This window comes from Chaetodon trifascialis, chromosome 15 (genome assembly GCF_039877785.1).
Source record: "Chaetodon trifascialis isolate fChaTrf1 chromosome 15, fChaTrf1.hap1, whole genome shotgun sequence".
Lineage (NCBI taxonomy): Eukaryota > Metazoa > Chordata > Actinopteri > Chaetodontiformes > Chaetodontidae > Chaetodon > Chaetodon trifascialis.
Genome location: NC_092070.1, coordinates 2,632,168 through 2,659,645, shown reverse-complemented (window position 1 = coordinate 2,659,645; position 27,478 = coordinate 2,632,168). Strand labels below are relative to the sequence as shown.

The 27,478-nt window shown below is 41.0% G+C and overlaps 1 protein-coding gene across 7 annotated transcripts in view; it reads right to left on the bottom strand.

Moving 5' to 3' along the window:
* Positions 1-27,478, bottom strand: part of rbfox1 (RNA binding fox-1 homolog 1) — a 205,712-nt gene that overhangs the window by 15,468 nt on the left and 162,766 nt on the right. For 5 of the 7 annotated variants that reach the window (XM_070981949.1, XM_070981951.1, XM_070981950.1 and 2 more), the window contains exons 9-10: positions 15,709-15,748; positions 7,842-7,906 (exon numbers count right to left, since the gene is read on the bottom strand). In XM_070981949.1, the coding sequence (XP_070838050.1) occupies positions 7,842-7,906; positions 15,709-15,748 (105 nt within the window). The remainder of the gene's footprint in view (positions 1-7,841; positions 7,907-15,708; positions 15,749-27,478) is intronic. The other 2 variants (XM_070981955.1, XM_070981954.1) reach the window with 1 other exon arrangement.

The following is a 27,478-nucleotide window of genomic DNA, read 5'->3' as shown; positions in this document are numbered from 1 at the left end:
AGATGCCTGCTATTTCTGTCATGCAAGATTGCTAATTCAAACCAAGCTCACAAAAAAAGAAGGAAAAAGAGAATTTGGGAAAAGAGAGGCAGAAGATGAATAATGAATCAAAAAGGACAGACATCTGCAAGTTCCATGCAATTATAAACTGAAATTACACGCCAATGCTTACTAATTTAACACAAATTATTCATTGTGTTATGAATATATCTATTATTAATAAAATGGTGAGGGGCGTGTGGGAGATAAAACACCCACAGATATCATTTCAGCCCTGGAAACCGCTATTTCAACTCCAGGCCCTTTCCCTATGTGCATGGAGCAGATTTTCACTAATTAACCAGATCTATGACTCTATATTGTATTTTCTATCATTTAGACAGTGAAGTCTCATGGGAAGGAAGTCTCAAGAGACTTTAACAACTGTAACCTGCAGTGCAATCCAAAGTAATATCCCTGTGATAAACTTGTTGAAGCTTCTAATGTTTAGTTTTTGTTGAGTCTTTCTCAGGAAGGTATTGATTCATTGATTCAACACCATTGCCTCCATGAGTTTTGAGCCTGTATGTAAGACAACAAGGAAAGTAAAGAAAAGAACAAACATTATTTGCTGGTCTGTAATGGAAAGCAACTCCCGTCTCCATTTGTCTAATGTCTTCCTAATTCTGGGCTGGAGCCAGGCCACGTTCTTCTATATATTTTATATGTACAGTATCATTTAATATATTCCCACTGATCTGTTCCAGTTTGAATATGTTGATGATGCTGTTTGCTATTTATACAAACTCAACAAATCTGTTTCCCTGTTTGTTTTATTTATGTTGTGTTACCTTTTTAATAATGTTTATTTTTAATTATGGCATGGCTGCTGAAATTTTTGGATTATGACTGATTGGAGGGTATGAATGAACTATTAGGAAGTGAACATCTCTTACACTGATGTTTGCAAATATTAATAAAAGTATATATTGTAGATAAGATTAATTTCAACCGTGTGTGATATTTGCTTGAAATTGGATGTTCAAATCAACTCAAGGTTGGAGGAGGAATGAGAGGACTTTGAAAAAGATGATAGCATTGGTGAAGCTGGAGCCTGTAGGTCTGAAGGACAACTGCAGGGAGAGAAGATAGAGTTTGAAAGGAAAGGTGACCAAAACAGAACAGAAAATAAAGACGTGCTGAGGTAAGCGTATCGTCTCACTTCCTGTTTCTGGTTGCTGCCTTACGAGTAGTGTGCGTTTGTCGCTCTTGTTCCTCTGAGTGTAATTTGCTCTGTGTTTTGTTACAGCGGCCTTTTATCCGCGCTCTAGAGTAACATTAGTTCTGCTCAAGCACCCATAAGTCTGTTTATTTAGCGACTGTCAATTTTATTTGTCTACGCGCTTGTCTGCTCTGCTAGCTATACCAACTTAGCCTAGCAGCTAGTGATGGCTTCTCTCTGTCCTCTCCAGCTCTCTCCTGCTTGGTGTGTCACATGTTTAGCTACTCCTCTGCCTCCTTTAGTGATACTGGTACGTGTAATAAATGTAGTTTATTTGGTGAGTTGGAGGCGAGGCTTAGTGAATTGGAAGCTCGGCTCCGCACCATGGAAACAAAACCATTAGCTATAGTTAGCCAGGCCCCCGTAGTCGGTGCGGACCGACCAAGTGCAGCTCCGGCTAGCCGTCCCTCTACAGCTCCCGAGCAGCCGGGAAACCAGGGAGGCTGGGTGACTGTTCGAAGGAAGCATAGTCCCAAGCTGAAGCCCACGGGTCACCACCAACCGCTTCATGTTTCTAACAGGTTCTCCCCACTCGGCGACACACCCGCTGAGAAACCAACTCTGATTATTGGCAGCTCCATTTTGAGAAATGTGAAGTTAGCGACACCAGCGACCATAGTCAAATGCCTGCCGGGGGCCAGAGCGGGCGACGTCGAATCAAATTTGAAACTGCTGGCTAAGGATAAGCGTAAATACCGTAAGATTGTTATTCACGTCGGCGGTAATGACACCCGGTTACGCCAATCGGAGGTCACTAAAATTAATGTGGAATCGGTGTGTACATATGCTAAAACGATGTCGGACTCCGTAGTTTTCTCTGGACCCCTGCCAAATCTGACCAGTGATGATATGTTTAGCCGCATGTCATCGTTCAATCGCTGGCTGTCGAGGTGGTGTCCAGCAAACGGTGTGGGCTTCATTGATAATTGTCAGACTTTCTGGGGAAGACCTGGTCTGATTAGGAGAGACGGCATCCATCCCACTTTGGAGGGAGCAGCTCTCATCTCTAGAAATCTGACCGATTTTATTTATGAACCTAACCCCTGACAACTCAGAGTTGAGACCAGGAGGCAGAGCTGCAGTCCTACACGCTTCTCTGCGCCTCCATTAGAGCAGTCACCCACCCAACACTCCATAGAGACTGTGTCTGCCCCCCGACCACGTAAACTAAGTAAACCAAAAGTACAGAGAAGAGGAGTTGAACATAAGAATCTAATTAAAATTAGAACAACCTCTGCAATAGTACAACAAGATAGGAGAATTAAATGTGGACTCCTTAACATCAGATCTCTGTCCTCTAAAGCTGTTCTAGTAAATGAGTTAATATCAGACCATAATGTTGATTTATTTTGTCTGACTGAAACCTGGCTGTGTCCTGAAGAGTATGTGAGCCTAAATGAAGCTACTCCTCCGAGCCATATTAATACCCACATTCCTCGAGGCAGCGGCAGAGGAGGTGGAGTTGCAGCCATTTTTGACTCAAGCCTTTTGATCAACCCTAAACCTAAACTCGACTATAACTCATTTGAAAGCCTTGTTCTCACTCTTTCTCATGAGAAATGGAAAACAGTGCAGCCACTTTTATTTGTTGTAGTATACCGCTCTCCTGGTCCTTACTCCGAATTTATAGCTGAGTTCTCTGAGTTTCTATCAAGTTTAGTTCTTGAAGCAGATAAAGTAATTATTGTAGGTGACTTTAATGTACATGTCGACGTTGATAATGACAGCCTTAGCACTGCGTTTATCTCAGTATTAGACTCAGTTGGCTTCCGCCAGAATGTACATGAACCGACTCACTGTTTTAACCACACCCTCGACCTTGTTCTGACATATGACATTGAAATCGAAGACTTAATAGTCTCCTCACAAAATCCTCTTTTATCAGACCATCATTTAATAACTTTCGAATTCATATTACCAGACTACCAGCCAGTAGGCAAAAATTCTTATACCAGACTCCTGACTGATAGTGCTGTAGCTAAATTTAAGGATATGATCCCATCAGTATTTAATTCAATGCCATGTCTCAATACAACAGAGGAGTCTTATGCTAACGTTAGTCCCTCCCAGATTGACTTCCTGGTTGATAGTGCTACAGGATCGTTGCGTATGACACTTGACTCTGTTGCTCCCCTAAAAAAGAAGAAAATTAAACAGAGGAGGTTAGCTCCATGGTATACTCCTCAAACCCGCAAATTAAAGCAAACTTCACGGAAAATAGAAAGGAAATGGCGTTCTACCAATTTGGAAGAATTTCGGTCCGCCTGGCAAGACAGTCTTAAAATATACAGGAAAGCCCTCCGCAGTGCCAGGGCAGCCTATTACTCTGCACTAATAGAGGAAAATAAGAACAATCCCAGGTTTCTCTTCAGCACTGTAGCCAGGCTGACAGAGAGCCATAATTCTGTTGAACCATGTATTCCTTTAGCTCTGAACAGTAATGACTTCATGAGCTTCTTTAATGATAAAATTCTAACTATTAGAGACAGAATTCATCGACTCCTGCCGTTAACAGGTACTGTTTTGTCTTCAAACGCAGAAATCGCAGAAACTGTTACCTAGTCTGTCGCAGTTTTAGACTGTTTTACTCCTGTTGACCTTCATCAACTAATTTCAATAATTTCATCATCAAAATCATCTACCTGTATTTTAGATCCTATCCCGACTAAGCTGTTTAAAGAAGTATTACCTCTAATTGACTCTTCAGTTTTAGACATGATCAATCTCTCTTTATCAACAGGCTACGTACCACAGTCCTTTAAAGTAGCTGTGATAAAACCGCTACTGAAAAAGCCTACTCTTGATCCAGGGGTTTTAGCCAACTATAGACCGATATCCAACCTTCCCTTTCTCTCAAAAACTCAACTGAGAAAGCAGTTGCCAATCAGCTGTGCGACTTTCTAAACAATAATAGTTTATTCGAGGATTTCCAGTCAGGATTTAGAGTGCATCATAGCACAGAGACAGCACTGGTTAAAGTTACAAATGACCTTCTAATTGCATCTGATAAAGGATTTGTCTCTGTACTAGTCTTACTGGATCTTAGTGCTGCATTTGACACCATTGACCATGGCATCCTATTGCAGACACTGGAACATTTCATTGGCATTAAGGGAACTGCGCTAAGCTGGTTTAAATCCTACTTGTCAGATCGCTCTCAGTTTGTACGCGTTAATGACGACTCCTCTGTGCTCACTAAAGTCAGCTATGGAGTTCCGCAGGGTTCTGTGCTTGGACCAATTCTATTCACCTTATATATGCTTCCTTTAGGTAAGATTATCAGGAAGCACTCAATAAATTTTCATTGCTATGCAGATGATACCCAGCTATATTTATCAATGAAACCGGAAGAAACCAGTCAGTTAACTAGACTACAAGCATGTCTTCATGACATAAAGACCTGGATGACCTGCAATTTTCTGATGCTAAACTCGGACAAAACTGAAGTTATAGTAGTAGGCCCTAAACATCTTAGAAAGTCACTTTCTGATGACATAGCAGTTATGGATGGCATTGCGCTGGCCTCCAGCACCACTGTAAAGAATCTGGGAGTTATCTTTGACCAAGACATGTCCTTTCACTCCCATGTAAAACAAATTTCAAGGACTGCCTTTTTTCACCCACGTAATATCGCAAAAATCAGGCATATTTTGTCTCAAAATGATGCAGAAAAATTAGTCCATGCATTCGTAACTTCCAGGCTGGATTATTGCAATTCTTTACTATCAGGCTGCCCAAATTCGTTGCTGAATATTCTCCAGTTGCTCCAGAACGCTGCAGCACGTGTTCTGACAAAAACCAGGAAGCGAGATCATATTTCTCCAATACTCGCCACTTTGCACTGGCTCCCTGTAAAGTTTAGAATAGAGTTTAAAATTCTCCTCCTTACTTACAAAGCCATAAATGGCCAGGCACCTTCTTATCTTAAAGAGCTCATAGTACCTTATTGCCCTACTCGAACACTGCGTTCCCAGAATGCAGGTCTACTTATGGTTCCTAAAGTCTCAAAAGCATTTAGCTATCAAGCTCCTCTCCTGTGGAACCATCTTCCAGTCTTTATCAGGCAGACACTGTCTCTACATTTAAGAGTAGGCTTAAAACTTTCCTTTTTGATAAAGCTTATAGTTAGAGCTGGCTCAGGCTTGTCCTGGACCAGCCCGTAGTTATGCTGCTATAGGATTTGACTGTCGGGGGACATCCAAAGATACAGCGAGCTCCTCTGTCCTTCTGTCCCTCTCCATCCGCACGCTCTCATGTCCTACCACGGCGTGTTACTAACTTAGCTCCTTCCCCGGAGTCTCTGTGCTTTGTCGTCTTGCAGGTTCCCATGGACAGTGGCTGAATCTGGATTGTGGATTTCAGCTGCATCTCCTGCCTTGGCCCTGCCTGACATCCACTGCAACTGCTACTGCTGTTATTACATCCACTGTCACTGTTACTGTGACTGCATGTCTGTCTCTCTGTCTCTGTCTCTCTCTCTCTCTCTCTCTCTCTCTCTCTCTCTCTCTCTCTCTCTGACTGCATTTCTGTCTGTCTGTCTGTCTGTCTGTCTGTCTGTCTGTCTGTCTGTCTGTCTGTCTGTCTCACTCTCCCTCTCTTGCTCTTCCTCTCTCACCCAACCGGTCGAGGCAGATGGCCGCCCACCCAGAGTCTGGTTCTGCTCGAGGTTTCTGCCTGTTAAAAGGAAGTTTTTCCTCGCCACTGTCGCCAAGTGCTTGCTCATGGGGGAATTGTTGGTTTCTTTGTAGATAAAAGAGCTTGGTCTGTACCAGCTCTATATGGAAAGTGTCCTGAGACAACTTCTGTTGTGATTTGGCGCTATACAAATAAAATTGAAATTGAATTGAAAGACAAAAGTCTTAGGAAGTAGAGTGAGAAGGAAAGAGACCTAACAAGAGTGCAACATGTCTGTGGCAAGAGGGAAGGGGAGGTAAAGCTGGAGGTCATCTTATATATGCTACACAATATTAGTGTAGCAGAATACCATGCTGTTGCCCATTGTTGAGACTGTGAGCATTCAGTAAATTCTCTCTACCTTTTGACTTTCTCAGCCTTGTGAACTTCTTCCTGTTTAGATGCAGCCTAGCACCTCAAACAGCAGATCTGCAGCACTTTCATCTTACATTATAATCATGGGATGTGCAGATTGGTATTATCTCTTGTTTAATGCCACATACCACAATATTTATGGCTATGGCTAGTTTGCAGTGCAACAGCACTAAATTAGCCTATAAAATACACAAAGCTTAACAATAAAATATGAACAAAACAGCACAGAACAAACAGTGATTGAACAATGATACAAGAAAATTGTCAAGAAACCTGTACCTTTATGGCTACATGACTGACCCTTCTTTAAAATAAAAAGTCATGATTTAATGGAACTGACAGTAACTCAACAGTGATTGAAAACATAGCAATGTGGAAGTTATTAGAAATACACTTTCTATGGAGACCATATCTATAGTGAATAGTGAATTGTTCATAGTCAATTGTTATTCAAAATGCATACTAGGTATCATTACTATGGTTGATTGCTAGTTGATAGATAGAAGTGTATAGACAGAATTTATTTTAAGTCCCATCAGTCAACCTCTAGCTTTTAACTAGTCAAGAGCATCCACAAGACAACAGAAGTTATAATTCAGTCACATCTGTAGTGTTTCATTACTGTGGCTGTAGTACATTCAATTCAATTTTTATTTACATCAGGAAGTATTATGTGTGTTTATGAGTATATTCATAAAGCATTATGAATACATAACAATTCACAATGAATGGCCATATAATGTACCATAATGTGGTCTTCATTGTTACTGAAATGGTTAAAATTAAAAAGAGTCTCATCTGAAGAGTGGAGTTTTGTTTGACAACTTGCAGTACTTTGACTACACGTCATTCAGCTAGTTGTTAAACAAAATGTACATCTGTAGCTCAGAGGTCCATCCATCCATTTTTTATGCTGCTTATCCCTTACAGGGTCGCGGGGCGAGCCTATCTCGGCTGTCAATGCGCAGGAGGCAGGGTACACCCTGGACCGGTCGCCAGCCAATCGCAGGGCACAAACACACAACCATTCACACTCACACTCACACCTAGGGGTGTGGGAGGAAGCCAGAGTACCCGGGGAGAACCCATGCATGCACGGGAAGAACATGCAAACTTCACACAGAAAGGCCCAACCCGGGAATCGAACCTGCAACATTCTTGCTGTGAGGCACGCGCACTACCTGCTGTGCCACCGTGCAGCCCTAGCTCAGAGGTAGTTGACTGAATTCAAAAGTGTATGGTGGTTGTGGAACTATGACCTCATGTCCATACATCTTGGAGAAAAGATATAAAGGAGCATACATGAATCATAAAGGACCTTCAGTCTGAACACACAGACACGTTTTGCTCTGCTGTTCATTGTCCTTGTGAATGCAGTCCAATGGTCACTGCTGTGTAAATAAGGCCAGTGTAGACTTGGTTAAATTACACTTTGATTGCTTTACCATCTATAGGTCATTATATCCTGTCTGGAACATAAAACATAATAATAATAAAACTCATAATGTCTCAGTGACTGTTTATATCTTACCTGTCACTGTATGCAGCTGCTGTGGCAGCAGTAGGCTGGGCATATCTATAGGCAGCGTAACCACCCTGGAAACAAACAAACAAACAAACAAACAAACACACACACACACACACACACACACACACACACACACACACGAGTAAAGACTGTGAATTCAACATTATAATTACTCTTCTCAAACAGTTACTATTGTACTCAATGCCAAAAACTGACACAAGGAGAGAAAGACACCAACATATGAAACTTAACAAACATGTTTTTGTGTGAGATGCAAGCATTTCAGTAGATATTACAATATATATATATATATATATATATATATATATATATATATATATATATATATATATATATATATATATATATATATATATTTTTTTTTTTTTTAAACCTGTCTACATTGATTTTACTGTTTCTTGTTGAATTTGCCAGTATGCATCCCAAATGTCATATACATAATATCACATACATGTATTGTATATATTATGTAAACATAACTAGATCCACAAACACACAAAAATACATACATGACAAATTTTTACCAGGGAAAAAATCTGAAGATCCTTTTATTTTTTGTGATTTTTACAAATCACTCAGTCACTCAAAATCACTCAATTAATCAGGCTTTAGCAAGGAATTTTGAAATATCATGAATCAACTGTCAATTGTATTTCCTAAAACCTAGAGGCTGTTCCTATTAGCACTGAAAATTCGGATAGAGAACTACTGAATCATTGATTTATTTTGCAATTTTGACCTAAAAGTAGTTCAATTTAGCCATACAAAAATACCACATACATTTCATATGCAAAGCATTATATTTCACATGTGAACTGTCTAAACCAACAAAAATGAAATGTGAGTTTTTGGTTGTGGGATTAAAATGTGTTTCACACAATATAATATTCATATGGGCTTTTTCTCTGAGACCAAATATACATTAATTCCAAAAATATAACAATTGGCCAATAAGCTACTGACTAAACGTCTAATTGTTTAAGTCCCCAAATACCCTGAAAACATATTGAGGGCATGGCTTATTCTGAGTGGTAGCTACAGCCCAGGTGAAAGAAAGCAGTCCCTGAATTTTGTTTTCAATTGTATGTTATAATTATGTTCACAAATGTGTTAAATATGATAATAGGATAAAACTGTAAAGCACAATCAAATCAAAATCAGCATCACCAGTTCTAAATACATTTCCACAGATTTTTTTTTTTGTCAGAAATGATATATGCCTGATCACATGTTTAATTGTATGTTGTTTTGAGAGTCAAGTGGAAACTAACTATTTCTTACCTGTTTTATTTCTACGTGAATTTGTGTTTATGTTATTAATAATGAAGCACTCTTCGTAAGCCGTCTGGATGGCGGTTTTCCGTTAGTGTATGTGGGAAACTAGCTGTAGTGGTGTTTGTCAGCACTATGTCACACTGCCGTGCTGACATACTGCACGACAGTACTGTTTAGCGTCAGCATCAGTGTCCTCTAATATACAGACCTGCCAGATCAGACCTCTACACATCACAAGTACTAATTAAAACACCAACTCACATAAATGCACACACGTACACGCGCGCACACACACACACACACACACACACACACACACACACACACACACACACACACACACACACATACACACACATGACATGCCACCAGTAATGATCACCCACAGCAGTTCTATGTTACAGCATAAATAAATAAACAAATAAGTATACAAATGGAGTTGGGTGGTTGCTGCATTTTCATTAAAGGACCAAGCAGCAAAAACATTAAAGCTGCACCAATCAATATTTTTATTTTTCATATGGACAAGGGACCAAATGGTTATCTGTAATGTGAAAGTTGTAACTTTTTGTGATGAACCCACAGGATTATCATCAACTCTTTCTCTCATTTAGCTCTCTGTTTTATGGCGAACATCTTTACCGAAAGCACTCTCATTCATTGGTTGACCACAACGACGACTCCAAGTAAATGCTTATGTTACTGAGTGTCTTTTGGATAGCTGTAGTTGCTGACACATTCGCCTTAACCGCTTTATTACATGACAGCATGTAAATGTTGTGTTAAGGTTTAAACACAATACTTATATGTCATCATGTAGTTAGAAAATCTGTTGATATAGCTTTAATATCAGAGATAAGAGCAATATAACAGGGTATTACAGGGTATGTTAACCTGCTGTGCCACTGGCACTACCTGCTGCTGTGCCACCCACTATATAAGTGTATTGGTTTAATTATCCATCCATTATCTATACCGCCTATCCCTTTCGGGGTTGCGGGGGGCTGGAGCCTATCCCAGCTACAATGGGCGAGAGGCGGGGTACACCCTGAACCGGTCGCCAGCCGATTGCAGGGCCACATGTAAGGACAAACAAACTATCACACTCACACTCACACCTACGGACAATTTAGAGTCATCAATCAACCTAATGAGCATGTTTTTGGTCTGTGGGAGGAAGCCGGAGAACCCGGAGAGAACCCACGCATGCACGGGAAGAACATGCAAACTTCACACAGAAAGGCCCCGCCTGACCTGGGGATCGAACCGGCAACCTTCGTGCTGTGAGGCACGCGCACTACCTGCTGCGCCACCGTGCAGCCCTGGTTTAATTATTTGTGTTGTATTTTTATTTTCTTTATTTGAGAAACAAGACACTGCTGGTGTCTATAGATATTTAATGTTAGTGTCTGGAGTTCACTAGGTTGAATTATTTGTTTGTATGCTGTCATTTTTTATGTACTGTGGTATCTTGAGTGGTGTCCCTGTACCATTGTTTATCAGCACTATCGTGAATGATTTGGAAATAAGTGTTGATATTACATAAAGGAAAAATAGAGAAAGAGAAGAAATAACTATTCTGTTATCACTGTGATTATCTTAAAACCTTAAATTTAGAAAAAAGAAAGTAGACGAGTGCAGACAAGAAAGGAAAGACCGACTAAAGGATTTTGCTGTGTCAGGTCCCATCATTCATGATTAGACCACATTTATATTATCTTTGAAGTATTTTTAAACCTTTAAAGTTGGATTGTAGACACTGGAGGCAGACAGGGAATGAGAGGCAGAAAAAAAAAAGTTGGAGAAACTTTTATTTTCCAGGCCTCAGATATAATTTCAATCAGCAGCAGCCAATCACATTGCACAACCAGGAGGGAAAATGCAAGAAAGAAAGTGTGTCAACTGTCAAGAAAACTGGCAGCAACATGCAAAACATGTTTTTCCAGAATTGCAAATAATTGATGATATACTGCACACAGGCATGCTGAACCATTTTACTTTGGATTGTTGTGAAGCTTCTTTGAAAGTTAGAAATCTTAAAAAAAAAAAACTAAAGGGCACTTAGGACTTGAACTTGACTTGGTGCTTGTTTGTCTTGACTTGGGGTTTAATTTGAACATGCAGAACAATGACTTTTTCCTCACCTCTGGTTTTCAATGAAAACTTGAAAAGTTCTGCCTTGCTTACGTATATTCTGTGCATTGTGTTTCTTTATGCATATCATATCAGTCTTTTTTTACTTTCTTTTTGTTAATATGTAAGTCACTATATTACAGCCTGGTAGTCTTTTTATTGAATTCCAGCACGTGGCTGCAAACCCCTGCTTTAATTTATCATTAAACAAAAGCCATTTTTCTCTCTTCCAGGCTCCAGCACTTCTCACATCATTTCACCTTCAATCCTTGCATGCTCTATGACTGAGACAGTGTGTCTGTCCTGACATGAGCAATGTGTTATTACCACTATAAACTGTGAAGGCGAGTAAGTGATACTTAGTGCGTGCGACGATGGGTCGTGGCAGGAAGATGAACAGGTTGGCCTGTGTTAGTCACCAGCCACTGTGGACTGTCACTCCTGACTGAGTGACTAATGGCTCTATGTGCAGGGGCACACGTTTTGTGTGTGTGTGTGTGTGTGTGTGTGTGTGTGTGTGTGTGTGTGTGTGTGTGTGTGTGTGTGTGTGTGTGGTGTGTGTGTGTGTGTGTGTGTGTGTGTGTGTGTGTGTGTGTGTGTGTGCAGATTGTGTTTGGAAATGATAGTAATAGTTCGTGTGTGTGTGCATATGGTCAAAGTCTAGCCACTCACAAATAATCTTACATAGGGAACAATCCAATCCATCACATTTGCTGATTTACTGAAGGAAAGTAAGGCCGAGCAGGACTCCTCTTCCTTTCTGTCCCTCCATCCTCACTCACTTTCAATAATTTCTGCAACGAGGCTGCAGGCATACATTCTCTTATGCTGTGGCACTACCTTCTTGCAGATGCTGAATCTCAAATTCAAATAATGGCTGAGACTTTTAGTTACCACCAATAAACTGTAAAGACCTGTTCCTACAAATCGCCAGGTAAAAATATACTGAGAAATCTCGAAATATATTACTGTCATCCTCCCGTTGGTTTTGTTTTGTTATTTACTGTTTTATTTTGAAGTCTTTCCTTCCTGTGTTTTCCCGCCTCTGTAATTGTATGATTGATTTCACCAGTGTATAATTAGTTCTCCTCCCCTGTCTATGTAGGCCAGTGTGTTCTTTGTCAAATTTGTTGGTTCAACCCTTGTACATGGCATTTCAAGTTCTTGTGAGTTTCCTTAGATACCCTGCCAGTGTGGACTCTTGCTTCGTTTTTACCTGGACTTCACTTGTTTCTTTTGGATATTTGACCTTTGTGCCCTTCCTTTTGGATTTTGTTAACATATTGGACTTTTACTTTGATTTGACCTTACCTTACCAAGTAGAATTATTATTTCCACTGCTCGCGTAAAGACAGCCATCTCACTTTCCATTTTCCTCAGACCCTAGCAACTATCCGCACTACACGTAATCAACACTAACTTCATAAGGATATGTAAAAGCCAAAAATGGGTCCATTGCCAGTTTAAGAAAGGCTTTAATCTAGTTATGAGAGTAGTAAAAGCACACGAGATGAGGCTGGTATCTGAATGTACGAACAGGAGTGCAGCTACACTCTAAATCACAGATTCAGTTAGACGCTACAAAGGTACTAAGAACCCAACAGAGACTTTCTCTCTAGTCTCGAGCACATGTTAATGTGTTGAGCCAATCAGTTTATTGTAAGACACAGCTTGAGTTTGAGGGAGTAGCTGTCTCAGGTTGGCCATGATCAGCACTGCTATCAACCATTGCAACAGCCTGGCACAATACAGTGGGTTTCATTCACCTTTTTTTTTTTCCATGACTATACATTTTTTTAATCACTCTGAAGCTACCATCAACAAATCATTTATAGCAAACAGGAAGTTGTGCTTCACTTACGGGAGCTTAACAGTGATCGTGCATGATTCACCACAGAACATGACTTAGTTTGACATGACAGCCCTGGTCACTATTTGAGAATTTATGGTATTTCTATTTTTTATCAATATTTTCCAGTGTGAACCTCTCTGAGATGTCTGGGCTCTTTTTCTATCTTATCTAATCTGCTATTTGAATCGAATGAACTTGCTCCTAAAGTACTGCTTTTTCAATAAATATAAACATAGCATCAGGGCTCTTGATCCCTTTGCTAATGAATATTAAATGATCTGACTGCAGCATGGCAATCAAGCAAGGAGGTCAGCGTTATGGGAGCTATCTAAGCGCCTCCACACACACACACACACACACACACACACACCAGAATACACACATGCGCCTCCACACACACACACACACACACACACACACACACACACACACACACACACACACACACACACACACACTGTGCATCGTTAGTCTGTATCTTCCTGAGGTTACCACCATTTGTATGCTTCTGTTTCTATGTTGACCATTGCAGTGTGCAGTGACTTAGTGCTTGAAAACCTTTATTTAAATTGTGGTTAAAAGACTAAACCAGTGTTTGTGTATGTTTTTTAATAATAATAATAATAATAATAATAATAATAAAATAATGCTCTTCCATTTTTAAATCATGTTGACATTTCTCATTTTTGAAAGTGTGTCTTCAACTTTCCACACAGCATTGGTTTGAGCATGAACACTTAACAAAATGAGCTCAGTGCAAGCTCAGCAGAAATGAATTTTTGTCTGGCTGATTTCTTTTTCATGACACCATTCTGGCAGGACTCCAGTCAAATGACAGTGGTGTTTTGGTCAGCAGATTTTTTTTCTTTTTTGTTTGTAATCGATAATTTTTTGTCTGTACCAACAAGAAAACATTGAAACTCGTTTAGAAAGAACAGTATGAGGCCAGATTTCTGAGTGCTGATAAACTAAGGATTTCCAGATCATTAACGTCAACAACAAAAAGAGTAAGTGCAGAATAGACAGTAAGACATTAGACAGTTAAGTTTTGCAGTCTAAAGCTGCAAAGCATACATGATTTGTGTTTGAGTGGATTTTTTTTAACACATATCAAAGTATCTTGGCTTTTTCTATTTTTTATTTTATTTATTTATTTATTTATTTATTTATTTATTTATTTATTTATTTATTTATTTATTGTGACCTAATGGCGTCAAAATTAATACACTCATTGAATGAAAGGCATAGAGTGGCAAAAATGTGGTTATAGAGATGTCGTAATATAGATACAATAATGTTCAGGTTTGATCAACCCTGAGAATAAGGATATTCTCATTTACATATATTTATACATTTAACCTTTTTATATTTTTATTTAAAATAAATTCATTAGAACATATTGTATAATTGGTTAATTATATGATAATTAGGTAAAATAATTATAGGAGGTACAATAATAAATGGTGATCCATGTTCATGAATAATCCATTTTCAGTTTAATTATGTGCTCAGTGTAGTATGTGGTTTATTATTAATCACAGTCACACAATCACACAGTTTGTAAATCCAAGCACAGAGATTAATGCATGGCGTACACAGATTAAACACCACAGTTCAGGTTTTAGACTGTGCATCTTCTATTCAGAATAAAAACAGGGAATTCTAATTCTAAGCAAGTAAACTGACTTGCTTGTTGCTGCAGTTTTTGATTTTGTTAATCTGTTTATAAAATTGTCCTAAAAGAGATTTTTTTTTTCTTTACAGATACAGATTACAGATATAGAAAAAGATGGTACCGTTTTTTTCTATTTTTGCATGAATATATTTATTTATTTTGTTTGAGGCAATGTTACCAGGGATGCATTGCAGTCTAAGAACTACATTGCTGTACTTGTGACTGACATCATTTAATTATTATTCACTTTTCTTCACTACTCAACATTTTTAATAACAACACATTTACTCTGTCTCTGTGTTGCATGACAATAAAGTTTAATCTAATCTAATCTAATCTAATCTAATCTAATCTAATCTAATCTAATCTAATCTAATCTGATCTAAACCAACACACTCTTCTTTATGTGTTCAGCCAGACAGTAACCTAAAATGTATCAAGACCAGTTAGCTTCACTGAGACTTATATTTCATATTTCAGTTCAGTAGACGAGCAAAATGAATGAATGCCTTGGCACACAGTACATTGGAGTAAGAGCCTGAAAGTAGTGCCACTTTCTACTTTTTGAATGAAGACTTGATACTGAATGAAATCATGACACTAATAGTTCAGTTACTTAAAGTTGCACAATGTTCTAACCCCTGTATTGGTAACTACAGTATGTGTTTTTGCACCAGCCAAAAAAGTACAGCTTGTGCCTTACTCATGGTGCCTGTTGATGTTTGTAGCTGGTAGCCTCTTTGGTGGGGCCATAATCTGAACTGCACGCTGTTACATGACCAGCTATCTGCTCTCCCAGCTGAATGTGATGCCATGAATGAGAGGGTTGGGGGCTTGCATGTGCGTAGCAACAGGGCAGAAACCACGGAGATGGCAGTGTTGCATGCAGTGTCATACCAGTAAATAATACTTACATAAATATCTGCACCATAAAATCCATCCTGGTAAACAACACTGCAGAGGATGCAAACACAAACAGACAAACAAACACACAATAAAACAAAAACATCCATATTAGTGCATGTTGACATGCAGGCACTGGCTAGCTATCAACCAACCCCCATCTCCACAATCTGACCACCCCCAACCAACCAATAAATAAATAAATAAATAAATAAATAAATAAATAAATAAATAAATAAATAAATAAATAAATAAATAAATGTAAGAGTGCCAAAGGCAAAGAGAAAAATACACAGCAGGCACCCACTCTGCTCTGTAATGGCTGGTAAGGAGGCTGGAAAGGTCCAAAAACACACTCTCACTAGGTGTGTGTGCATGGTTGCATGTTTACAGATATTATACAGCTGGAATTCCAATCAAAAAAGTATTCAAGGATTCTTCTGGCATGATGACCAAATGCAAGCCACTGGGAGGACATAGGAAAAAAATATTTCCTTGCCATGTTTCTATTTATGTTTCAATAATATAGAGTATGTTTTTTTTTTTTTTTAAATAACCCAACAACAAAAACATACTAATTAAATTTAATTATCAATTTAGTAATTTTTTTGATCTGGTGCACTGGATGGTCATGGTAACCTATGCTGTACAGCTAATCTGCTTCAGAGAGTTAGATCAAAATCTACCAACAGTCACTCCACAGACAACTGGGAAAAAAGTCAACACTCCTCAAGCATCCTGACATGGACAGTTTAAATACAGTACAGTTTAAAGTACAGTTTAAAATAAAGTCTGAAAAGTAACTAAAAAGTAAAGTACCCCCCCCTCCAAAAAAAAAAAAAAAGCCATTTCAAGCTTTCCATTTAGAGCGAATGATCTATATGATGGCGGTGTGTGTGGATGCAGCGCCTCCTCTCTGTTCTGATAATGTGGTGTTTACATGTTTGTCTTCGTCGGTGTGCCAGAGTGATTTTATGTGTGCAACAGGCTAGCGGCGAATCCGCACAAGCCGGCTATACCATCTATCATACCCAGAAGACCATGAGAAAGTGCTGTGTTTTTACGAAAACATGGCTCAACAACAGCATACCAGACTCCCCCATCCATCCTCGTGGAGTTTATGATCATCAAGTGCCAGACCATCATAGACTAAAAACCCGAAAATAGACCTGTGAAAGTGACATTGCTCTGCTGAACAGTTTAAATAACTTCTTTGGACAGTTTGAAGCTGACAACAACACCCCTGCACTGAAGACACCACCCCCTCCAGATGACCTGGTGCTGTCCCTGTCTCCAGCCAGCATGAGGAGATCCCCCTCCAGGATCAATGCTCACAAAGCAGGTCCTGACAACATTCCTGGTCGTGTGCTTAAGGACTGTGCAGAGGAGCTCACAGATGTCCTCACAGACATCTTCAACACCTCCCTGAGCTGAGCTGTTGTCCCCACCTGTTTCAAGAGTACCAGCATCGTCCCTATTCCAAAGAAGACCTCTCCATCCTGCTTCAACGACTACCGCCCTGTGGCACTGACCCCCATCATCATGAAGTGCTTCGAGCGGTTAGTCATGCACCACATCAAATCTGTCCTCCCTCCCTCCCCAGGCCCCTTCCAATTTGCATATCGGGCCAACCGGTCCACTGATGACGCAATCTCCACCGCCCTCCACTCAGCTGCACACCTGGACAATAAAGACTCATACATAAGGATGCTGTTCTTGGACTTTAGTTCAGCTTTCAACACAATCATCCCCCAGCAGCTGATACAGAAACTGGACTGTCTAGGAGTAAACACCTCACTCTGCAACTGGTTTTTAGACTTCCTGACCGGAAGACGACAGGCAGTCCGGGTTGGCAGCAACACATCCAGCACCATCATGCTGAACACCGGGGCCCCTCAAGGATGCATGCTCAGCCCCCTCCTCTTCACCCTGCTGACCCACGAGTGCACACCAACACACAACACCAACCTCTTCATGAACTTTGTGGATGACACTACTGTGGTGGGGCTCATCAATAACAATGACGAGTCAAACTACAGGGACAAGGTGAGCCAACTAGCCGCATAGTGCAGAGACAACAATCCCTCTCTCAATGTTCCGGAGAGCCTCCACCCAGCACCCCCCACTCACCATCAATGGTGCTGCTGTGGAGAGAGTGAGCAGCACCAAGTTCCTGGGCGCGCATCTCACTGAGGATCTCTCCTGGAGCAGCAACACCTTTTCACTGGCCAGGAAAGCTCAGACTGAAAAGAGCCAGAGCACCAGTCCCCATCATGCACACCTTCTACCGTGGAACCACCAAGAGCATCCTGACCAGCTGCATCACTGTGTGGTGTGGCGGCTGCACTGTATCCTGCCGGAAGACCCTGCAGTACATCGTAAGAGCAGCTGAGAGGATCATTGCTTCTATTGTTTCAAAAAATGAAACAATAGAAGCCAAGGTATCATCACTATTAGTCTCCAGTGTTTAATGTTGTTTAGTCTCCAAGCCCAAACTGTGATAATGCTAATGACATCACTATGACATCAGCAATGTTATTACACAACTATATTCAGTTGTACCAACCATAATGAGTCAACAGACCTTCATTTGTAAAGTCAAACAAAACAAAATCAAAAGATGAGGACACAGAAAAAAATGAGGGGTGTATCTTTAAACACCCACAGTACCTCATCTTAACACTGACTGCTGGCAGTAAGGTTGCTGAAACAGTGCATAGCAAAGACATCTGATGATAATTTTCACTCACTTTCTTCACTCATGTCCTGATCTGCAATGGAATCCCTTGTCCACTGAAATGAAAGCACTGCTGGTTTTAATCTCAGCACTAAAACCCGCCCTCTGTGCAGTCTATGTATGCTTGTGTGTGTGAGAGACAGACTGCACTCGTTATTGAGCTTCCAATAAACCACTGTATTATGATGTAGTTCAATTTAACATGAAGAGCTCCTCAGAGGACCAAGCATCAAAATTTCACCTGCTAAAAGACTGGTTTCACACCTTCTGTGCTATCTCTGTCATTCAATAACTTCTCAAACGTCAAGGAAGCCCAGAGAGTTGTTTAACTCATTAAAACAAAAATCTGTGCAGCAAAATGCAGCAAAGCTTCTTGCACATATCAGCTTACTGATACTATAGGGTGTAACTTGGTGCAAACTTGATTTCCTTGCTGTGACACAGGATTTATTCAGCCGGCTAATGGCCACTCAAGACAGTTTTAATAAAAATACATCATGGTCCACATTAATAATTCACCATCTGACTGCCACCAGGGCAATTAGGCGGTGCAGAAGCATTAATGAAAGTACAATCTGGTTTCAATGCTGCTAGAGATGCTCACGGTGACAGTGTTACTAGTGGGTGAAGGTACTTCGCATTCCTGCATCTGAAAGCCTTTAGAAAAGAGGCAGAGTCAAACATTGTAACATTCAACATTTGGCCCAAACCTTGGGGGTCTGGGGGAATGCTCCCCAGGGAGATTTTTTTTTTTTTCCTCATTAATGGCAGCTATGTTTTTCAAGCCATTTGGGATAGGAAAAACATAATAGTTGCCCAGGAAAAAAATTATCCTGTACATCCTATTTTGTATCTAATTGTTTACTCTAATCAACTTAATCATTCTGAAACCAGAACACTTGAGGATAACCAAATTTTCACTCCTACAACCTGTAAAGAGGCAGAAATGGTCTGATGTTACTATGTCTAAGTTAAATAACATAGGTAGGGTAGGAATTTCATATTAACAGCATTACTAATTTTGATTATACTATGTTATACGATGCTGGAGTAGAGTCCTCATAATCAGGGCTGTACATTGCGACATATATGTCGTACGTGGAACAAAAAAACAAGTATGTACAATGAATGAGATAACTATAGAACATCCGTGCAATACAGCTGTGCAATATGTGTGAGACAAACATTGAAATGATGTTGAAACACTCATCTAGATTGGAGAATTGTTTTGAAACAGCATTCAAAAATGAAGACATGATGTAGCCAGAGCCACTTGTTTGTCTGACCTGGGAGTTTATGAGCTTGTTTGTGTGTGAGGTGAAACAATGGCAAATTGCTATTCTATTTGGTAGTTGTAGTCTATCATGCACTTTAAAACTATGTCCCCTGCTGCAGAGAGTCCATACATCCAATGCCCACAAATCTGAGGGAACGGCCACCATATTGGCACAAGGAATCCGCCCCAATACATGTTCTTCTATTAAAGGAGAAGGTCTGTCCACAGATAAAATAATTAGAACTCGCTGAATGTTCTACCAATTTTCAAACAGGTGGGTTTGGTACAAATGCCAGACATGTATTCATGTATGATCAATAGGAATATGATATTGTAAATATATTGATTTAAATTGACTGAGATTTGTTCTGCTTATTTCAAGTGTAACATGGATGTTTTGTATAGCAACGGGTGTTATGTCCCTGCAGATTACCATTATGGACAAATAAAGAAACTGTTTATCTAAAAATATTTCATGTTAAGTTTTGCATGGTGCCCTGTGTCACTCCTCCTTGAACCGACAGCTTACAGTGGTGGAGGAGTTTGAGTACCCAAATGATCCTAGAGGCTATGTTGTCCGGGGCTTAATGCCCCTGGTAGGGTCTCCCAAGGCAAACAGGTTCTAGGTGACAGGTCAGACTAAGAGCGGTTCGAAAGCCCCAATGAAGGAGAAGAAATCAAGGAAACGTATGTCGCCCGGATTGACATTACTGGGGCCCCCACCCTGGAGCCAGGCCTGGGGTTGGGGCTTGCAGGCGAGTGCCTGGTGGACCCGGCCGGGCGCCGACCGAAGGAGCGACTTGGGCCCGCCTTCCCGTAGGCCCACCACCCACAGGAATAATCAGAAGGGGCCGGTGCTATGCGTTATGGGTGGCAGTCCTGGGCGGGGGCCCCGATGACCCAAACCCTGGACAATGACTCTGGCTATGGGGACATGGAATGTCTCCTCGCTGGGGGGGAAAGAGCCTTCTGACCTTTGGCAGTATGTCTTGGATACTCGGGTAAAGAGAGGGGCTGAGCTGATCACCACCTGGCAGGGGAGGAAGCGGGACAGACTTGGCAGACCCAAATGTACCGTGAGGGTCTGTTGGGAACATCTGGCGGAACCTGCTGTCAGGGAGGTCTTCAACTCCCACCTCCGGGAGAGCTTCGACCAGTTTATAAGGGAGGTTGGAGACATTGAGTCCGAATGGACCATGTTCTCCACTTCCATTGTTGATGCAGCCGTCCGTAGCTGGGGTCCTCGGAGGTCGATTCATCCATCGCTTGGGCTGAAGTCACTGAGGTAGTCTGCAAGCTCCTCAGTGGCAAAGCACCAGGGGTAGATGAGATCCGCCCTGAGTACCTCAAGTCTCTTTGTTGTAGGGCTGTCCTGGTTGACACGCCTCTGCAACATCGTGTGGCAGTCGGGAACGGTGCCTCTGGACTGGCAGACTGGGGTGGTGGTCCCTCTTTTTAAAAAGGGGGACCGGAGGGTGTGTTCCAACTATCGGAGGATCACACTCCTCAGCCTCCCTGGGAAAGTCTATTCCAGGGTACTGGAGAGGAGAATCTGGCCGATAGTCGAACCTCGGATTCAGGAGGAACAATGCAGTTTTTGTCCTGGCCGTGGAACACTGGACCAGCTCTATACCCTCCACAGGGTACTTGAGGTTTCATGGGAGTTTGCCCAACCAGTCCACATGTTTTTTGTGGACTTGGAGAAGGCATTCGACCGTGTCCCTCGTGCCATTCTGTGGGAGGTGTTCCAGGAGTATGGGAGATTTCATCTCTGCTTTTTGCGGATGATGTTGCCTTGTTGGCTCCCTCGAGCCAAGACCTTCAGCATGCACTGGGGCGGTTTGCAGCCAAGTGTGAAGCAGCTGGGATGAGAGTCAGCACCTCCAAGTCCAAGGCCATGGTTCTCAACCGGAAATAGGTGGCTTGCCCCCTCCAAGTTGGGGGAGAGTTCCTGCCTCAAGTGGAGGAGTTTAAGTATCTTGGGATCTTGTTCACGAGTGAGGGAAGGATGGAACGTGAGATTGACAGGCGGATCGGTGAAGAATTTACCGGTCAATCTACGTTCCTACCGTCACCTGTGGTCATGAACTTTGGGTCATGACCGAAAGAACAAGGTCTGGGATACAAGCGGCTGAAATGAGTTTCCTCCACAGGGTGGCAGGGCACTCCCTTAGAGATAGGGTGAGGAACTCTGTCACCCGAGAGGAGCTCAGAGTAGAGTCGCTGCACCTCCACATCGAGAGGAGTGAGCTGAGGTGGCTCGGGCATCTCTATCGGATGCCCCCTGGACACCTCCCTAGGAAGGTGTTCCAGGCATGCCCCACCGGGAGGAGGCCCCGAGGAAGACCCAGGACATGCTGGAGTGACTATGTTGCTCAGCTGGCCTGGGAACGCCTCGGGATCCCCCCGGAAGGGCTAGAGGAAGTGTCCGGGGAGAGGGAAGTTTGGGCGACCCGGCCCCAGGTGAAGCAGGAGAAAATGGATGGATGGATATATGGATGGATGGATGGATGGATGGATGGATGATTGGTTAATAAAAAGACATAACCTAATGATAATGGACAGTGAAATCGATAGGTCCAATCATAGATGTTAGTCTCTATTAAGATGTGTAATTGTGCAATTATGAATGTTTTTTTATGTAATGAACATCTCTGTTGTATAAATTATAATCTGTACTTGACAAATAGCCTACAAAATATTTGAAAACACAGATCTACTTGTGCAGTAATCTCTTCACATGCTGATAGTTGTATTTGTTTGCTTTATGTTTGTTACAATGCTGGTAATTTTAGTATGTGATCTATTTTATAAGCCTATTAATGGGGGGAAATGCCTCTCAGCTTTCATCAGTTTGCATGTTTGGCCAGCTTTTATAAATAGCTGCATTGATTGACATAACTCTACCATAAACATAACTTTCCCATCAATTACACCAACAACACTGTGGAAGCCCATTATGTCCATGAATGCCCTTTTGTGAGCCTGCAAGGTGCAGTCATTCAGTGAAAATGAGATGAACTTTGCCACATTATGCAGCTGTGAAAGTGCTGTAATTGTTTGTGTGATCACTGTACTGATGAAGCATTGTGACAGACCCAAGTCATCACTACTGCACTGCTATATTTGTCCTCCAAATATCTTAGTTGTTGTGATTTCTGGTATTATGTTGTTATTGTGTTATTGTGGTGGGAGATGTGAGTGCATATCAAATGAGACTGACCACAAACATTATCCCGGCATGATCTAATCAGTAGCATTCCATTAACTCACTGCTATTCAGCACTTCGAGAATATTTCTCCTTCCTCTTTGTCTTCCAACCATTTTCTCCACTGCTTAAGAAACGCCTAAGCCTCTTCAAGTTTTCACCTGAGCAGCTCTTTTAAGAGCTAAGGTGCTTTGTGAATAATTTCTATCTTCTCCAAGATCTAGTCTTAAGTGCAGGGGTAAATTCTTAGATGTCATAATTCGAAGAATTTTTTTTAGAATTTTGTCACTGTGACCAACTCTTTATGAATACTACATTACTGCATTATTAAATTGTTTAACATCAGATTCTAATACTTGTTAATACTGGAATATTGAGTTCCAGCCATTTTTGGCTCAAGCATATCAATCAACCCTTAATTTAATTCATTAATGCATTTTAAAGCTTTGTTCATAGTCTTTCACACCAAACCTTGAAAACACTACAGCTAATTTTATTTGTTATAGCGTAGCATGCTCCTACTTCATATTCAGAATTTTTATCTGATCTGATTCATGAGTTTTGATTAAGTTTAGTCCTTAAACTGGCATGGTTTTAACGGTGTTTTCAGCAGTGCTCAATCAGTCATCGAACGCACACTGTGATCAATTATTAGCAACAGCCGCAATTCAATGCAACTATCTGAATCAGCACATACAGTCAGACCTAAATTTATATATTCTGATCAGTATCTCATCTGACCACATCGAAAGTGCGTTCGGCACGCGTAATGGTCACTCAACCTGACCGAATGTACACAGGTGAAACACGGATGTCTGATGATCTGTGACTCAAATTGCCTGGTGACAAACGTGTATGCCACTTTCCCGGGTCGGCACATGACTCGTTCATCCTGGCGAATTCTTGCATCCCTACAGTCTTTCAGGGGGACACCCCTCTGGATGGGTAGCTGCTAGGTGATAATGGCTATCCACTGAAAACGTGCTTGATGACGCCATATATCACACCGTCAACAAGACGGCGGCATGGTTTTAACAGTGTTTTCAGCAGTGGTCAATCAGTCATCGAACGCACACTGCGTTCAATAATTAGCAACAGTGACGATTCAATGCAGCTATCTGAGTCAGCACATACAGTCAGACCTATATTTTGATCAGCATCTCATCTGACTACATCGCAAGCATGTTTGGCACGCATAATGGTCTCTCATCCTGACTGAATGTACACAGGTGAAACAGGGATGTGAACTAATCGGTTAACGTCGCTGTGCCAACCAGAAACGACCGTGGCATCCTACAGAGCATATATACTGCATCTTTCTCAGAGCACTCCAGAGACAGAGAGAGACAGACACATGGAAAAAACGCAAGTGATGATCGTTGTCCGCTATTACCCACGTCATTTCATTCCAAATACAAATGTAATCATAGTAATACTTAACGTTATCTACAATGATGGAGTACATCATTGCTTTGAGGAGGATGAAGAGGAGGCCGAGGATTTACCATCTAAGGACCTCATATTTAGACATCAGAATCAGAATCAGAATTCCTTTATTTATCCCCGAGGGGAAATTGTTTTTGTTGCAATGCTCCTTTCAAGAATAGAATTAGAATAAAATTACAAAAGAAAGAGAGTGAACTATATATATAAAAAGAGAGAACTATATATATAAAAAGCAAATATAAAAACAAAATATTTATATTGAGAATATATATATATATATATATACCACAAAATATAGAACAGAATATAAAACAATACACACACACACACACACACACACACACACACACACACAGACATGAGTGATGTCAGTCTCCTCCTGGGAGAAGGTTGGGCGTCGGACTTGTCACTTGGCATGCACCTCTCCAGCAGCGTTCTTAAAGGTGAGGCGAGGAGCTGCTGTGATTGGTGAAAATTTGACTCGGCTGTGTCAAACCCACTCCACGCCTTCTCCCCTCCCTCTTTCTGAGTTGCACCGCTGGGTGTGACTGAGATGAGGAGGAGGAGATGCGCCGGTGGCACAGAGCACAAAAATACTAAAGTCTGTGCCGACACGCCCCATTGGCGGAGCGGACCTGATTTTGCGCCGCGCCTGCATCGCACCAGCGGCGGAGTCGAAAATAGAGCCCAAAGTCTAATGTTCTGTTTTTATAAATATACATTTTATTTTCTCATCGAATCACTCTGCCTTAAAAAATATATCATTTTTTAATCAATCGTAACCTGTGTATCTAGATACATATCGAATCGGCTTCATGCCAGAGATTCCGAACCCTAGAATATTTAAGAGGACCATTATTAAACTTTTGAATTCCTGTTACTGTACTACACATCATTATGCAAAAATGCTACACTAGATGTCTAATTGATAATGCTGTAGCTAAATTTTGCAGCTTTTAATTCAATACCTTGTCTCAATGTAGCAGAGGGCTCCTTGGAGTAAAATTTAGTCCTTCCCAAACTGAAATGGCATTCCACCAGTATGGAAAAAATTTGTTTTGTCTGGTAAAATTGTCTTAAAACATCTAGGACAGCCCTCCACAATGGCAAGGCAGCCTATGACTCATTGTGAACCGAAGAAAATAAGAACAACCCCAGATTTATTTTTAGCATTGCAGCCAAGCTGACAGAGCCCTAAGTAGTAATGACTTCATGAGCATCCTTAATGAAAAATTAAATTATTTAAATTATTAGAGACAAAACTTGTTATGTCCTGCCCTCAACTGGTACTGATTCATACCATAAATTTTCATTGCCATGCAGATGATACCCAGTTATATCTGTTAGTGAAGCTAGATGAAACTACTCAGTTGACTAAGCTCCAAGCGTGTCTTAAGGAAATAAAGACCAGCAACTTTCTGAACATAGAAGTTATAATGCTTCACCCTAAACACCCTATAATGATAAAGCTACTCTGGATGACATTACCCTACCCTCCACCACTATCTTAAGGAATTTGGGGTTATCATTGATCATGATATGTCCTTAAGCTCCTGCGTGGAACAAATTTTAAAAACTGCCTTTTTTCACCCATGTAACAATGCAAAAGTCAGGCCTTTGTTACTTCCAGGATGGACTTTTGCAATTTCTTCCTATCAGGCTGCAATACTAAATTGCTAAAGACTCTCGAGCTGATCCAGAATGCTGTGGCATGCGTTCAGACAAAAACTAGGGGAAGAGATCATATTTCTCCCATATTAGCCTCTCTACATTGGCTCCTTCTAAAATATAGAATAGAATTTCAGATCCTTTTCCTTATTTACAAAGCTCTAAATGGTCATGTAACATCATATCTTGAAGAGCTCAGAGTACCTTATTACACCAGTAGAAAACTGCGTGCCAAGAATACAGATTTACTTGACTTTCCTAAAGCCTCCAATAGCTGAATGGGAGCCATAGCCTTCAGCTATCAAGCTCCTCTCCTGTGGAACCATCTTCCAGTCTTCATCTTCCAGACATCCTCTTTATGTTTAAGATTAAGCTTAAAACTTTCCGTTTTGATAAAGCTCATAGTTAGGGCTGGGTCAAGCTCACCTTGAACAAGCCACTCATAATGCTGCTTTATTTGCTGTTTATCAGTTGTGTTTATTGTTGATATGGTAAATGGTCTGACAACCACTCAAAGCCCTTTTTCAACACAAGCCTGCATTCACCCATTGACACAATGGTGGCTAGGCCACCTGTTCATTATGAGCATTAACACACTCACACATCGATGCTCAACATTGGGAGCAATTTGGAGTTTGGTACCTTGCCCAAGGATACTTCAACATGTAGACTAGGATCGAACCATTGATTAGTGGACAACTGCTCTACCTCATGAACCGCAAACAGGCGAGGAGTTTGCACAGGGTGTTTTATTCTGAAAATTTACCAAATTCTCTATGTTGTTCTTGTGCCTGTGTGCTCTGTGCAGCTTGACACATCCATCACGAAAAGACTAGCTGCATATTCTCCACAGATCATAGTGGAGAACTGCTTCTGGGATGGTTCCGAAACACATTGTGGCATGCCTGGTGGAATTGCAAATATTGTCTAAGATGGCCGTGTAGCAGTTGTAAGGATAATATTATTTTGTAAGTTATGCCTAAATCTATTGGTTCAATATAATGTTTATTTCTGGTTAACAATTAAGCTTCATGTACCATACTCGGGTCGAAGCCCAGAAGAGACAGTGTGCGTACATGAAAATTTTGCAGTCTTTCTGTTGAAGCAATAAATGAATGTTTTTCTACACTGCTAATGCTGCTAACACCATCATTGCTTGAGTGGTGTAATGATTTGGAGGGAGGAATCTAGTGCCAGGCACCTAGGTGAGGTGGGCCACACTAAAAACCAAAACATGCACATTAAGTGATTATACTCCAGTAGCTAAGACTTATAATGCCATACCTCAAGCATTGTATGATGAGGTGAAGAACTACTTATGGGACCAGTTGAACAAAGGTTTCATTTGCAAATCCACCTCTGCATTTGCAACTGCAGTGGTTTGTGTGAGAAAAAGAGATGGAAGTCTAAGACTTTGCATTGACTACAGGGGCCTTAACAAAAGA